General features: G+C 34.7%; 1 protein-coding gene across 2 annotated transcripts; it reads left to right on the top strand.

Annotated features, from left to right (window-relative positions):
- The first annotated feature begins 5317 nt into the window (after nt 1–5317).
- LOC128180259 (uncharacterized) lies at nt 5318–14537 on the top strand. Of its 2 annotated transcripts, XM_052848227.1 has the most exons (16): nt 5318–5337; nt 6643–6696; nt 6960–7170; nt 7571–8630; nt 8824–8923; nt 9165–9215; nt 9299–9490; nt 9777–9947; nt 10599–10769; nt 10957–11127; nt 11399–11569; nt 11682–11852; nt 12005–12175; nt 12549–12745; nt 12981–13146; nt 13233–14537. In XM_052848227.1, the coding sequence occupies exons 1-16, from the start codon at nt 5334–5336 to the stop codon at nt 13307–13309; spliced, it is 3138 nt and encodes a 1045-aa protein (XP_052704187.1). In that variant the 5' UTR covers nt 5318–5333; the 3' UTR covers nt 13310–14537. The 2 variants fall into 2 exon arrangements, with proteins under 2 accessions (XP_052704187.1, XP_052704186.1); XM_052848226.1 differs by lacking the exon at nt 5318–5337 and having other exon boundaries at nt 6570–6696.
- The last annotated feature ends 2217 nt before the right edge of the window (nt 14538–16754 follow it).

Here is a 16754-nt window from a genome sequence, read left to right as displayed (position 1 = left end):
TGAAAATTTAGGCTAAAAAAATAAACAAAGTCATTATTAACAGGAAGTTGACGTTCGATTGGTACAAAAATGGTATGCCTAAACACACAGTTTGTTCAAAAATTTCAGCCACCTGCTATGAATGGTTGCTTAGAAATCTTTGACAACAATTTGATTGAAAATTTAGGCTAAAAAGATAAACAAAGTCGACATTAACAAACAGGAAGTTGAAGTCCGATTGGTACAAAAATGGATCCCACCATATCCATATGATATGCCTAAAGTAAGACTATGTTAAATTTCAAGCACCTGCAATGAATAGTGCGCTGAGACAAATGCAACAGAAATTTTTGTTAAGGACAAATACACAAGGGTAAAACAGTATATCCTCTTCTCCTTCGGAGTGGGGGGGGGGGGGGGGGGTATAAAAACCATTTTAAATTCCAGAGCGTTGTCGTAAAGAAAAGTAATGTAAAAAACGTCTGAGTTTGCCCCTCTCCTGTTATACAACTTTTTTTCATTTTGCAATAATGAACAAAAGGTTTTTGTAGACGAGCCTAATAATCAATCGGCCTTTTAGACACGCCTAGTAATCGAGCGGCCTTTGAAAATACGCCTACTTATTAAGCGACCTATGAAGATAAGCCTGGTAATCGTGCGGCCTTTGTAGACAAGCTTAGTAATCGAGCGGGCTTTGAAAACACGCTTAGTAATTGAGCAGCCTTTGAAAATACGCCTTGTTATCGAGCGACCTATGAAGATAACCCTGGTAATCGTGCGGCCTTTGTAGACACGCTTAGTAATCGAGCGGGCTTTGTAAACACGCTTAGTAATCGAGCAGCCTTTGTATACACGCTTAGTAATCGAGCAACCTTTCCAAATAGGACTATCACGGCTATTTAAGAAAAATTGCATGTAACACTGTCTTTTTGCTAAATTTCTCTTATCGTCCGCCACATCTTATTGCTAATTTTTCTTCACGACCATGATCAGTGATACTTTTCTGAGTTTCAGAGGTATCAAGTATTATCTGTTGTTGTTCTTGGTCGACCAGTAGAGGACGGCATTCACCATTGATGCTTATTTAACCGTTTGTATTAGAAATGTTTATCAACCTGACAAACGTACATGTAATTCACAAGTTTTGATAAATACCCCCACCTCCCAAGTTTTAATGAATAGGCATGGTCACTGTTTGAGCTTAAGAATACCAAATGTTATTATTTCAATGTTGATGTTAAGGAATCTTCATTTGGGTATTTTAATAGTCAATCAAATTGTCAGCCGTCGAGTAATTAGCAAGAATCAGATGCAGAGCTCGCATCCTTTTGATTCGTATACAACGCTTGAACCATGTTTTTTGCTTACTTATTTAATGCCAAAAATACAAGACCGCACACAAGTTTGAATGTGAAAGACACTTGAAACTATTATAAAATAAAATATCTGGGAAGAAAAATCTGGCTGAAACAGAACGTGTTCTTGCTACTGAGTATTTCTAACATATACGAACAGATTAAAACGAGACATGGACATTGTTTACATAGCACATAATTTTGAGCTCCAATCTTGCATATAACGTTAACCATACAACTGATATTGTGACTGAAATTATGACTGACAATTAGAACTCCCCAGTGAAGAATTATCAAATTATGACTGAAAATTAGGAAAACCTCAGTGAAAAATTGTCAAATTATGACTGACGATTAGAAATAATCAAGTGAAAAATTGTTAAAGCAATACGAGCTGGATTTTTTAGAATTTTATTTTGCTGCAAAAAACCTGCTAGTACGATAAGTCTGCATGTAAATTAAACTTAAATGATAAATAAGGTTGGAAAAATCATTAATTTTTGTCAGAGGAAACATATATCTTCTAAGGAACATATTGTAAATCAATTTTAGTACAGGACGACAATAATTCAATTTTGCTCTAATTAAGGTTCCTGAACGGCCCTTTTCACAAAAATTTGGCGAAAAGAAATTTAAGATTCATGATATTTTTGTCATTTTAGTAGAAAATAACATTTTTCGTTAGAAAAAATTCTTCGTGAAAAGTGCAGCTCAATTGCTTTAATAATGAAAATAGCAATTGAATAAATCAATTAAATATGATAAAGAAAATTGGAAATTGTCATGCTCAAATTGTGATCATGTCCCTCCATTGAAGGTTCTTATTTCATTCTTGTTCACCATTAAACCAACAGATGATATGCAGTTGTTGTTTTTTTTTAATAGCCATTGTTATTTAGACTATCGTCATAACCTAATATGTTTAAACGTGCGTTCAGCGGAAGATTCAACCATACTAAGAGTATTGATATGGCAGAGGGTTCAGGATATAATTATTAGATCAACCATCGTTCAATCGCAACATCTTGGTTTGAACATATTTTATTGCATAAACATATACAAAAGGTTCGAACACAAGTTCTTACAACTTACGAGGTTCTTACCAAGTATAACAATTAACAACTGTATCGTAGTTTAGACTGGAAGGTACATATATATGGATACTAGTATTACTAAACCAGAGTAGTTAAATTATTGAACAAACGTACATGTATTAAAAACAGACGTTCTGTTTGAATTGGGTCTAAGTAGTAAAACTGAAATTACGAGAAAATGCCACAATCTCTGATAAATCTTTGAACAGCTAAAAAATATGTTGGTTTAAGTTGACACTCAGAGATTCATCTCCCCACAAAAGTAAATGACATCAACATCTTGTGTCTTTTAGACGAGCAGAAATCAATAACGCATGCGTCCATGCAACCTCCTCCCCTTTTTTGAAAATTAAACTTGACATAAATCCAGAATATTTTGTTATCTTTTGATATGTGGTCTAAACTTCATTAAATTCACTGATATAATCTGATATACACCACAGAAGAGACTTACAAGACTGTTTAGCATATACATGTATATACTTAAATTGATGGGCAGCGACTCAATTTTGTGTGCAATTCTAAGATACAATTGTGATGAAGCTTCTTCGAGCCTGCAGGAAAGGCCCGATGAGTTGCGATTGCTACCACCACTTGTTAGATAGTTTCGTCGACTTTTCAGATCTTTATGTCGACTTGTCAAATCTTTACGCCGACTTGTCGGATCTCATGTCGACTTGCCAGCTCATTATGCCGACTTGTCACACCTTTCTGTAGACATATCAGTCTTGCAACAAAAATTATGAGATGAAAATTAATTCAACCACCACTAAGTTATATGATATTTTGGAGCATGTGGAAATTTGGTGAGGAAAAATGAAATAAAACAAATATGAAAAGATTTCTACCATAGCAAGGATAACGGGTTTCATGCAGCATATAGATAATAAGCGGGTAATGATTTAGTAAATTCGCAAATATTTAGATTAAAAACAATAAGCTAACTGCATTACCTAACCAAAATTTTAATACAGTATGCCAGAAAATCTCTGCTTAACCTTAATACTGCATTTAAATGCAAGTTGTAGATATTCAAAGGGCTAATTTAAAACAAATCAATCTAACTTACTCGTTTGTTATATTCCTAACTATTTCAACGGTTAGAGTGTCATTAATTAATCCTTTTAATCATTTTGCAAGATTAAAAAATACAGTCTAATCTGGATTATGATATCTTAGCTGTAGATATGGTCTGTTTAAATCAAAGTACTCTTAGTACATGAACACCTACGAAATCTCTAGATTTTGTTTTATTGGTAACCTAAATATCAACATTATTGTGTTTGCATTCATATTTCTCCCACATTTTTAATTGAGGGGGGTGAGGGGGGGGGGTTGGGGTTGGGGTGGGGGTGAATAACAAATATCATAAAGAAATACCAGTTTTTCATCTATCTGCATTTAACTTGAGCACAACTGATGGTCGTAATGTGTTCTATAGAAAAGAACCGGTTTATTTGTAAACACAGGATTTACAGAATAAATTTCTTTTCTTCCTATCGCATTTAGAAATTAACAAGTGGAAAATCATCGTTTTATGGGGACATGTTAATCCATTAAAAACAATTTCCATATATATATATATGGGTAAATCCAGAAAAAATTCACAGTGGTCGGATAAGATATAGAAAACTTAAATGAATAAAAACACAAAGTCCGAGTAAAACATAAGCGCTTTCATTTTCATCTTCAGATGTTTTACAACTAACTGGTCGTAATGTGTTCTATAGAAAAGAACCGGTTTATTTGTAAACACAGGATTTACAGAATAAATTTCTTTTCTATAATAAATATATTATATAATAAATAAATATTATATAAATAATATATTATATTAAAATTAATAAATATTATATATATAATAAAAATCATTGTACAATCGATTTGTATTGTGACTGTCAACAGTTGAAGATGCCAATGATTTTGAGGGTGGTAATGGCACCATATTGTGACGTACTTCCTATAGAAATAAACAATAAAATCAAATATATTATTAATTTTTTGGTTTTTTGTTATTACACAGCGTTGTGCAATGGGTTAGGGGATTGACTACAAATCTGTAAGTCTATATATATAGATATTAAATAATATACAATAATGATAACTAACGGTTAGTTGTAAAACATCTGAAGATGAAAATGAAAGCGCTTATGTTTTACTCGGACTTTGTGTTTTTATTCATTTAAGTTTTCTATATATATATGTATACACATACGTATTTCAAAATATGTAGTGTATTCAATCAATAAACTAAAAAAATCAAATAAATGTAACATCCCCACCGGGATTCGAACTAATGACTTACAGATTTGTAGTCAATCCCCTAACCCATTGCACAACGCTGTGTAATAACAAAAAACCAAAAAATTAATAATATATTTGATTTTATTGTTTATTTCTATAGGAAGTACGTCACAATATGGTGCCATTACCACCCTCAAAATCATTGGCATCTTCAACTGTTGACAGTCACAATACAAATCGATTGTACAATGATTTTGAGGATATATATATATATATATATATATATATATATATATATATATATATATATATATAAATCTTCAGTAAATCAAATATGATTACATTTGTATTCCATAAAAATATTCAATACTCCGGTATATTACTAGTTTATTTTTAAGATGACTAAATCTGTGTCTCGGACAAAAGTTCCCGTGTACACGTGTACTAATGACCCAGTCTTTATTTCACCTGAAATATTTAAACTCTATTTTTATATTTGAAATAGCATTACAATACAGTTTATCGTCCTGCATATTAAACAGGTCGGTTGGATGTAGGGAAGCATTACCCACAAAATAATCCCCGACCGCGTTAATCCTTCACCCCTATAAAAGGGACTGGGGGACCCCGCACCCCTCAGTAACCAACGACTTCTGGAAAAATGGGTAGGGCATTGACTGCATTATATCCATAAAATACATGCACTAGTAAATGGAGTAGATGCTACGTTAAACATGAGGCAGCTATTGTTTATATAGGGTTTTACTTTCATCGTGCAAATTAAACATTTTTGTTTAATTAAAATTTCTAATGACTTATCCTTACATTGGATTTTCTTAACTTCAGCTTTACAATTGAAATATTTCTTTAATAGAATTAGATCTTTTTATATTTATTTATCATTTTATCTAAATCCACTTTTTTATTTAGGTATTTGTCTTTTTTCTTGTTTGTTTTCTATTATCAAATATATTCATTTATTCATTAATTTCTATTGGTTCGTGACGGATATTAAAATGCATTCTTAGGCCAGTTTATATCTTATGCCATTTTTTAAAATTAATTATTCGCGAATTCATTCCATGACTTACCATTCATTAGATTTGATATAAACATATTCATAAATCAATTTATTAATCAATAATTTTATTTTTTAAAAAATGTTTTGAATTGGTCATCAAAGCGTTTCAGATTGTCCATAAATAAATAATAAACAATAACAATGGAATAAATACTTCAACATTTTGATTTATTCTACATTTTCGTCGACAAATCTCAACCAGTATCACAGTATCAGTTTTTCACAGTTATTTCATTTTGTCTCAAATTTTGATCGTAGTTTTTTAAAAATGTTTATTGTTTTAACACGAAGAAATAGTTTTAAGCTAGTATTTGATCCCAGTCGATCAATTTATCGCAGCAAAAATACTCCATCATAATTTGAAATAAAAATAGTTTACGGTAAGTTATCTTTTCAATGCTTTAAAGTTTCTATTATTTACAAAGCAGAAGGATTTAATCTATGTATACATATTCAATAATTGTTATATGTAATACACGCAGGGCATGAGAAAATGGTGTCAAATGACGTAGACAGTGAGCGAAAGCGGGATTTACATTATATAAATAATAAAAAAAATATACGTAAAACGTCTATACTTTTGAAAATATTTATAATGATAGTAAAGAACCATAGATTGAACTTTAAAAAGAAAACAAAAAGGTGACAAAATAAATTCCGAAGGTTTAATATTTTTGATAAAATTCAAATTAAAGAATTATTCTTTATTTCTTAAAATATCTTTTTCTCAATACTTCGAATCAAATTCTTCTATTGGTTAATCAATTTACTGATATATCTATTTGCACATGGTATAAATATTTTAATTAATCGCTGTAGGCCCAGGATTGCATGACCAAACACAGCTGGATTTATTATCTAACATTTTCTGTTCTATCCATACGTATAGGTGGCCTCAAACGCGCTGTGTTAGGGCTTTTAGCCCTTTCAGCCATGGTTTTAGGTAGGTCCTAGTTGCTCTTTTCAATAATTTTTTTTCATATCCTTTCCATAAATACCTCATGATTTTTTTTTTTACCTTTGAATCATGTAAACTAAATATTTTTCAAACATTAACGTTCTTTTAAACGATAAATAATGTATACTACCAACTTAAATGATACACATGGAAAATCTAATAGAGAAAACTGAATAATTGAAATCATAGATATGTGAGATGGCTTTCCACAGCTGCACGTCTTTAAAGATCTTTATTCCGTCTTACAGGAGCTCCAGATAACCGGGGTACGGAGTTTGTGATTGGCTACATGGAGAACAATGGCGTGAGCATCAATGTGGAGCTGTTTGTCACCACTTCCCGCACCACCACGGTGTCCGTCACGGTGGACTCTCCCAAGTGTACCAGTCCCAGGGTCTCCTCCTCCTTCACCGTGACCGCAGGACAGGTCAAGCAGCTCTTTATCAGTCCCAGCATCAGGTAACCCCACATACCCCATGGTTAAAATAACTGGTATACTGTAGAATCATTAAATTTCGTGGGGGCCAATTTTCGTGGATTTATTAAATTTTACAGGTTCGTGGGGACGTAATTTCGTGTATTCTCTAAAACCTACAAAGGAAATATGATTTATTACCCTAATTTATTAATTCGTGAAGGATGTTAATCGTGGATGAGAGGTACCCACGAATTCCACGAAAATTGAGCCACCACGAAATCAAATGATTCCACAGTATGTTGATTATTTCCAAAACAGTCAACTGTACCTAAATGAAGGTTTCCTTTACTTTTACTTCAAAAGAAAAATGAACTCTACATTTATTTTCAAGCGACTCCAAAATTAAACAAATCTTTTTAATTTTCCCCGTTATACTTTCAGAATGGCGGGTTCCAGTAAATCAAGCAAAGGAATAAGAGTGAAGGCGTCTGACGAGGTGGTGATATATGGGGTCAACAAGGAGAGGTATTCCTGTGACGGGTTCGTGGGTCTCCCCCTGGATGTCCTGTCAGACGAGTACTATCTGGTCACGTGGTCTCCCACCTCTCGCCAGTGCGAACTTTTGGTGGTGGGGGTACAAGACTCGACCTCTGTCTCTATTACACTCAGTCAACACATGGGAAGTAACAATTTATACTACTCCGGAAAGTACTACTACAAAGGCAACAAAGTCACAGAAACGCTGAACAAGTACGATACCTGGCAGCTGGTCACCAGGGGCGACTTGACCGGAAGCTACGTCAAATCAAGCAAACCGGTGTCTGTTTTCTCTGGAAACCGGAAAACCAACATCGGAAGAGGCGGGTCTTCTGATCACTTGGTGGAGCAGATGTTTCCGGTAAACACCTGGGGCAAGAACTTCGCTACCGTCCCGATTCCGAAAAGAACTGTAGGCGACTACTTTAAATTCATTGCAAGCGAAGATAACACTGTTGTCAAAATTACAGGAGGATACACCTCAACTTTCACGATCTCTAAAGCCGGGTATATGGTACAGAAGCTCATTTCATCCTCCGCTTACTGCAAAATTGTCGCCGACAAACCGATCATGGTTGTGCAGTTTGTTCAGTCGCAGCAGAGTTCCAGCGAAAAATCAGATCCTGCCATGATGATCATTCCACCTACTGAACAATATGGCGCAGACTATACATTTACCACTCCAAAATATTCGCTGGGATCATACAACAACTACTTCATGTTCATCGTTGAGGAATCCCAAGCTTCTGGTTTACGAATTGACGGGAAAGCGTTTCCCAGTTCGACCAGTTACAAAAGAATATCTGGCACATCACTTGTTGGAGGTTACATCTCCATCACAGAGGGCACCCACACCGTCAGACATACTTCTCCCATTGCTATCTTTGGAGGCTTCTTATACGGCCAGGCTAACTATGAAACGTACGGGTTTACAACTGGTATGCGATTGGCCAAAGTAAACGCTGTAAGTCTTGATGTTTCATACATGTACCTGATTGTGTGTGTGTGGGGGGGGGGGGGGGGGTCTAAATTGCCTGTTTTAATTTAAACCTTAATTATTTTAACCTATCGGAGAGGTTGTTTAGACTAAAATATGACTATCGTTTTAAAAATGTGTCACGCAAACTTTGTAAGAATCATATTTACCGTTTTTAAAGGTTTGTATTCCTACGCCGACGGTAACTGGAGATGGTATAGACAACGACTGTGATGGGAAAATCGACGAGGAACTGTGTACCGCGGAAAACAGAAACAAAGGTGTGTACATCGCAATTTTTAAATTAACAAATCCACAAAACTATATTTGAAATTTATTCTACCCTAATTGAAGTGGGAGACAATTTATAAATACTTGTACTGAACCGATAGATATTGACAGACAGTATATTAAATATGGTATCGTACCAATTCGATTGATTGAACTCTCGGCGGACTTTGTAAGTTTGTTAAATGTTTCAGAAACATTAATGATAAACTGTTTGTGTAATATCATTCACAGATGATGACGGAGATGGGAAGATCAACGAAGACTGCGCTAAACCCCCACCAAGTAAGTCTGCCTTGTATTCTTTTTCGTTGATCCCTTCAGAATCATGTACTGGATTTCATGTATGATTTATTTATTTTCTCTAGTTGACGGACAGTGGGCTTCTTGGGCGTCGTATGGCGCATGCTCTGTGACCTGTCAACCAACGTCGGGCACAGTATCAGGAACTAAAACTCGAACCAGATCCTGTTCAAATCCGGCCCCTGCTTATGACGGAAAACAGTGTGTTGGTTCTGGAAGTGAAACCGTCTCATGTACACCAACAAACGCATGCAGAGGTTAGAAAAATATGTTATTACTCTCAATTGAAAACAATAAAAGCTATGGAAACGTATGCAATATCACAGTTTAAATGTCAGTGATGTATATATCGGGCTAGAAGATAACCTGATAGAGTGTTGGTAAATACTCATAGGATCGTGTTCAAATCGTGGCAGAGGAAAGCCAGTGTCTGTAATACTTATCATTATTGTATATAGAAGTCTGAATACTAGTAGTTGTTTGTTTTCAGTCATATACAATTTGTAACATGAATTTTGACATTACAGCGTTTTCTTTTGACAGTTGATGGAAACTGGGGATCATGGGGATCTTACGGCGCATGCTCAGTGACCTGTGCAAGCGGAACGAAGTCACGTTCAAGGTCATGTAATAATCCAGCCCCTGCAGGTGGGGGAAGTAACTGTGTAGGAAGTTCCACGTCATCAGCCACGTGTACATTATCTGCATGTCCAAGTAAGACATTAAAATATTAGAAACACCTTATATTTGGAACAATTCCTCTTATAATAATGTATATTAAACTCCAAGAGAAGTACATGTAGTTACTCTTCTAGCAGTAACACACTTTTCAGGTATATACCTTTTATGTACATGTGCATACAATTTTGTACAAACTTTGATTGTATAAACTCTTCTAGTAAGTTCTTTTCTAGGACAGACCCTTTAGTTTTAGTACAAATCCTTAAGATACAGACTTTTCTATTACATAATCGTTGATAGCTAGTAATAAAAAAAACCCTTCTGGTACCGACTCTTCTTGACCATACCCATACTCTTCTAGTAAAGACTCTTCTAGTACATACTCTATAGTACAGATTCTTCTTGTATATACTCATCAAGGCCAGACTTATTTTACTTAAATTCCTAGTACATAGGCTTTATCTTAAACAGACTCGTTAATAGCTAGTAGATGCATTTGTACTCTTATTTATGCAGCTACATGCATAAAGCCATGCAAATCTCATTCGCCTTCTAAATAATACCAAGTTTTATTATTTAGGTGTATTTATTTAATAATAAATTGATAATAGAAAAAAGAAACTTGAAAGTTATTTTGGCTGTTTGCATTAGTTTTGAGTTTTGACTGTAAGAAATGTATTATAGTTGACGGTAATTGGGCTTCGTGGGGGTCCTATGGCGCCTGTAGCGTGACCTGCGCGGGAGGAACGCAGGGCAGGACTCGCACCTGTTCTAACCCCGCCCCTCAATATGGCGGATCGGCATGTTCCGGATCGTCCTCTTCATCTCGGAGTTGTAATACACACAACTGTCCAAGTAAGAATATTTCATTCTGTAATGAAATCATTGATAAAATGGTATTGACTTCTTTAGAAAAACCTTGATTTCAAAAACATTTCTGATATACATGTATTACCTTTAATACAATGAAATAATAAATAATAAATTATAATAAAAATAATGTTTAGTATTTATAATATTTTAAAAATTCACAAATTTTAAGTTAATGGAAATTGGGCGTCTTGGGGATCATACGGCGCATGCTCAGTGACCTGCGGTGGAGGAAGACAATCACGGACTAGAACCTGTACTAACCCCGCCCCTCAGTATCTTGGAGCTGACTGTGTTGGAAGTACATCGTCGTCACAAAGCTGTAACACACATAACTGCCCAAGTAGGTGTTCAAGTATAATGAAGTTGTATGTGTCTAAAATTCCTTGTATTTATTGTTCTATATGAAATTGTAAGCAAAGAGAATAATTTTTGTCAAAAAAATCCCAAATTATAGTGTATATCTATTAGGCATTGTTAAACTAAATTAGATATTTGGCAATCAAAACCACATTCATTGTAAACTTTTGGAGGATATAGTGCTAACACTTAAAATATCAGCTGTAAGTTAAACATCATTACACTAATTAAAAAAATTCTAACTTAATTGCCAGTTGATGGATCATGGGCCAGCTGGGGATCCTGGGCCACGTGTACCGAGACTTGTGGAGGAGGAATTCAATCCCGAACCCGATCTTGTAACAACCCCACTCCACAATATGGTGGCGCTAACTGTCCCGGAATGTCCTCAAGCATTCAAACTTGTAACACACATAACTGTCCCAGTAAGTTTATAGATTTCTCTTTGTTTTTATCACAGTGAAGGCAAGGTGTATGCGATGTGTTTTATACATGTGTATGGATTATATTACACAAATTGAAAAATAATATTTACAGTTGATGGTGTTTGGAGTTCATGGGGATCATATGGAACGTGTACTGTAACCTGCGGGGGAGGTATACAGACACGCTCACGAAGCTGTTCCAATCCCGCCCCTCAGTATGGTGGAGCTAACTGCGCTGGGTCTACAACCTCTAGTCAAAGCTGCAACACTCAAAACTGTCCCAGTAAGTCCAAGATTTTGTTTTAATTTCAATTTTCTACATGAAAATAATCATGTAAAAGCAAATTATAAAATATGAAAAATGCAGTAAGATTTGTTAAGAGACTTTTAATGAAAAATAATGCACCAGTAAAAATAAATGATGTTAATGTTTAGTTGATGGCGGTTTAACGAACTGGGGATCATGGGGCACCTGTACCGTAAGCTGCGGCGGAGGAACACAGGTGCGCACGCGCAGTTGTACCAACCCTTCACCCCAATATGGCGGCGCCCAATGTTCGGGAGCGACAAGTCAAAATCAGGCCTGCAACACCCAAGTCTGCATCAGTAAGACGTAGAACTATTTTTTCCCATCATTAATGACTTAGCATATCTAAAAATGATTTTAGACATTAGGGTACTTCTTTAAGAATAACCCCACGGGTTCTAAATGAACATCTTGAGTATCACTATCAATATAATGAAATAATTGAACCTCATAGCATGTTATATGAGCGGTTAATTCAACTTGCCCTAATTCGTAAAAGATGAAACTCGATTAGTAAACTGCAAGCAAATATAGCATTCAACATAAAAGGATAAAAGGTAGTTTTATATCTTAAAAGTTCAAAATCAATCTGATAACCTTATATGGTATATATTAAACCCATGAAACTTTGCAAGCCTAACACGTCGTCTCATGCTATCTTTATGATGGCAGTTGATGGAGCCTGGGCAAATTGGGGTGCGTGGGGTACCTGCTCTGTGTCGTGTGGTGGTGGAAAGAGATCCCGTGCTCGCACCTGTACCGACCCAAAGCCCGCTAATGGTGGCAGGGAGTGTTCTGGTGCTTCAAGTGACCTAGAAGATTGTAACTCGGCTGCTTGTCCAACTCCTGCTGCTGGTGCCTATGTACAGGTAAGAGAGAGAGAGAGAGAGAGAGAGAGAGAGAGAAATGTTCATGCTAGTAAACGTCCTACGTTCAAAGTGAATTTGGTTACAACAGGATAATGATCATATTTTAAATACGTATGATAACTTTTACGTTGTATTTTATCTGTGTTTTCAAATATATAATGTTATCTGCTATTGATAAAATGTTGTATAAAATTCGGTTTAATTCAGGTCTAATTTTATTCTTCTTTTTTAATAGCTATGTCCAACTGGCTGGTTTACTTGCCAATCCGGAGGAATAACTTGTATCGACAGAGCATTCATCTGTGACTGTTCAGCGGACTGTGACGACGGAAGTGACGAAACTTCCGGCTACGCCGGATGTTCAGCATCGGTTATAGCTACATGCGCTCAAAGCAGCTCAAGTATGTAGGCTTGAAACTCTGTGCAACTTCCAAGATTTGTTAAACGATAATGGCTTTTATACTTATTCACTTATTTTTATTCACAGACCACCTGGCGATGTCGTCCCTCGCCTTCCTGCTGGTTGTTCTTGCCGTGCTGTTAAATAGAGGGATCGATGTCTAACTCCGCATATCATTGACAAATGAACGAAAACACGACAACGAGATACTTATTTACACATTGAATCACTCAGTACATTATTAATAAACAACTTCATAATTAATTAATCCAGTCAATCATACCCAAAGATTTAAGGGATATGATCACGATTTTCGTCCAGTTTTATTTTTCTGTTTTTATTACTTACAGTGCTAACTGCTTTTGAAATGCATTTTCAATGGTCAACCAAAATTTGAACGCCAGTCAAAGAATTACCAGACATATACATAACTCACAATTCTTTGTTATGTAAGCAATATTGATGCATTGTTAACATAAACAAATGGAAAATAAACTTTGACTAAAATCGTGACCATGCCCATTTTACCATTGTTGAAATTAAGCTTAAAATTGTCTTGAAAATGTTAACACGATTTCTTGGTGAATATCTTCCATCTTTCATTTTTAAGTTTATTTTTCTTCAAACCTTGAGGGTTTTCAATTGTTTAAGTTTTTACATTTGTTGCTTTTTTGGAAAGTATGTATTGTATGTTATGATATAAACTTGTTTTTTTAAATATTACATCGCATATATTTACATTCATTGTTTCATAATAAATTTACACCTGCAGACAGACGCAGCGATGTTGCTGATTGATTGATGAACCAGCAACAGTCATTAACTAGACAATGATTTTTAAATTCATTTTAAATTTTAAATTCATTTTTGCTGTACGAACAAACGATGAGAGCGGAAAGTGTATATACAAGACTTATTCAGTCCCCACATCAGAACATTTAGTTTCTAAACAAAATGTTGGTAAGTTTATCTTGAAGCGTCTTAAAAAATTGCAAGTTATAAGAATAAAAAAAAATAACAAATCTAAAAAATACATTATGTAGACAGTATTTTACGGGACAAAGAATAATTTTGGAGTTAAATTTTAATGAATTGCTAATTATGAATTTTGAAAATTTACAGGTTGTTTTTTTATTAACATTGAATGTGCGGGTCAAATATGAAATGCTTTTTTTTATGATATAATGACATATTAACCTCTTGGTGTACTTGAACCTTTCAATATTTTCTCTTGTACATGTTTTTGGCACTGGGTCTTAACGGATTTTAGGTGAACTTTAAATGACATGTTATTAATAATTGTCCGAAGATAACAAAATGGTAATATTTTCAAAATGTCTTAATCAGATTGATTGAAAGCAAATGTGTTCAATAAAGATTAACATAATACTCCTGAAGAGATTGATTACCTTTATCTGGCTTTCCTGCTCACCCGTTGAGGTTAGAGGGTTAATATTGATGAAATGTAGATCATTTAAATGTCAGAATACGCGATTCTATTAATGGCAGACTACGAAGTTACACTGGCAACCTTTTTACGGATTGTTTACCTTTATTAAATATTATTTTGACGGTTTGGTGAATCTATAAGAAATGAGACATTGAAATTGTTTTATTTTGAATATCCCCTCCACTTCACCCCTCCACACTTCCCTTGGCGTTATAATAATTATAGTTTTCACTTTTTCACTTTTTTGTTTAATTTTATACATTATATACGCGATTACTATAGTAAGGTGTTCTTTTGCAAGGTTAGCTGCAGGACTGTAGCTCCCGGTCTGAAAAAATTCGGATGGACGACCTGGGAGCTACAGTGCCTCCCATAGTAAAAAACTGCAATTTACGGCGCACAAAAAATTGCGCTAGTTTTGGACTTATTAACCTTATTTTCACACAAATTCTGTAAAAATAATTAGTACCATTAAATTCTTCAGCAAATTTACTACTGATATCGTCACTTCACTTGCCTCAGAATTTCTCTTAAACATAATAACCGACCTCGGAAAAAGAAGGATGTTAATTTACGTCGAGATCGAGAGTCGCCATTTTTAAATGTAAACAAACTTGCACCACTTCAATTCACAGGGCTGGTGATGGTGTTTAAAAGACTATCAGAAGTAAGTGAAGTGACGATATCTGTAGTAAAATGTCCGAGGAATTTTTTGGGATCAAAGATTTGTACAGAATGTGTTGTAAATGAGATTAATCAGTCCAAAACTAGCGCATTTTTTTGTGCGCCGTAAATTGCAGTTTTTTACTATAGGAGGCACTGTAGCTCCCAGGTCGTCCATCCGAATTTTTTCAGACCGGGAGCTACAGTCCTGCAGCTATTGCAAGGTTTGCTGCTTGCCAAATATCAAATCCTTTCTTTGATGAAAATGGTTATAACGGACTTAAAGGAATTCTAAACCAACCCGAAGGCATTGATCTCTAAGGAATGCCCCCATGCAAGAACAAATCATAATTACTAATTATTTTAATCCGACGTTTTCATTGTTAAAAGATCAAGACCAAGCCTCTTTGTTAAATAGAAATCTTGTACCGTTGTCAATAGTTATATATACATGGTCTTATTTGGCGGAGGTCAAAAGACTATATTGGGACAAAACTAATGCAATACACTGGGTCTTACGCACTATAGTCAAACTAAAACTAATCCTTTAATTCTATTTTACTTAAGTAGATCAATGTAATGAACTTGTTGGCAGGTGACTGTTCATTAGGCAAATTGACCTATTTACCGGATGAGGTCACGGGGAAAAAATTAAACCTCGTTCACCTGGTTGTAAAGAACTTGATGAAAGAACGGGATTAAGTAATTGCTTGATAATTAAATGGCATTCCGTGGCGTCATTTACTTAGTCACCCTAATTAAAATCTTCCACATTGGTTAAATTTAATTCGATTACTGTTGATAAGTGACTGTCCTCGACCAGTTGATATATCAGATTCAGCGGAATCGCATATTCATGTCCGTCTATAGTGTCAACAAACTGTATATTATTTTCTATACTGAAGAACGACTCATTTGTTTCTGATGAATAAAACAGATAAAAGCAGTTTGAATCATACAATACCGTAAACTCTGCAGCGTGTTTCTAAGTGTTGGACTTACCTTATTGTACACTGTAGTACTGTTTAAGAAGTATTTTGCATTATTTTGAGTCATGAAAGGAGTTGTCTTTATTACATATAATAAAGAACAATAAAGAACGTGGGGGAATAAGCCGAGGTATAAAACCACTTTAGTCTGTTTGAATAACCCACCATTTTTTTTCTTACATATGTAATCATTTGCATTCAGTTTTGCCAAAACCTTCAAAAAAACTGGCTTCAAATTTAATTGATATTAAGTATTCAAAATATGTATATGCTAATTGAGCATGAAATCGATCTAATGAAATCGGATGTTCAGACAATAGTTTTTTATAGAGTGGGCCATCACACTATTTTTTAAAGAACGTATCCTGATAAAACATGTAAATATCTATATCTTTTTCAATTTAAAAAAAATGGTACCAAGACCAACTCCATTGTAAAAAGCAAGTATTAGTTTTTCAAAATGATCATCAAATGGCCAAGACCGAATTATGTTTGCGTAATACTAAC

This window comes from Crassostrea angulata, chromosome 4 (assembly GCF_025612915.1).
Source record: "Crassostrea angulata isolate pt1a10 chromosome 4, ASM2561291v2, whole genome shotgun sequence".
Taxonomy (NCBI): Eukaryota; Metazoa; Mollusca; class Bivalvia; order Ostreida; family Ostreidae; genus Magallana; species Magallana angulata.
The sequence above is the reverse complement of the archived record's forward strand: the minus strand, read 5'-3'. Positions and strand labels throughout refer to the sequence as shown.

Bases quoted from the DNA above. Each gene is read 5' to 3' on its own strand.
- LOC128180259 (XM_052848226.1), top strand. From the start codon at position 6,585: ATGACCAAACACAGCTGGATTTATTATCTAACATTTTCTGTTCTATCC. The intron at 9,216-9,298 runs GTAAGTCTGCCT...TATTTTCTCTAG, and splicing joins CTGCGCTAAACCCCCACCAA to TTGACGGACAGTGGGCTTCT. The intron at 12,176-12,548 runs GTAAGACGTAGA...TTATGATGGCAG, and splicing joins CAACACCCAAGTCTGCATCA to TTGATGGAGCCTGGGCAAAT.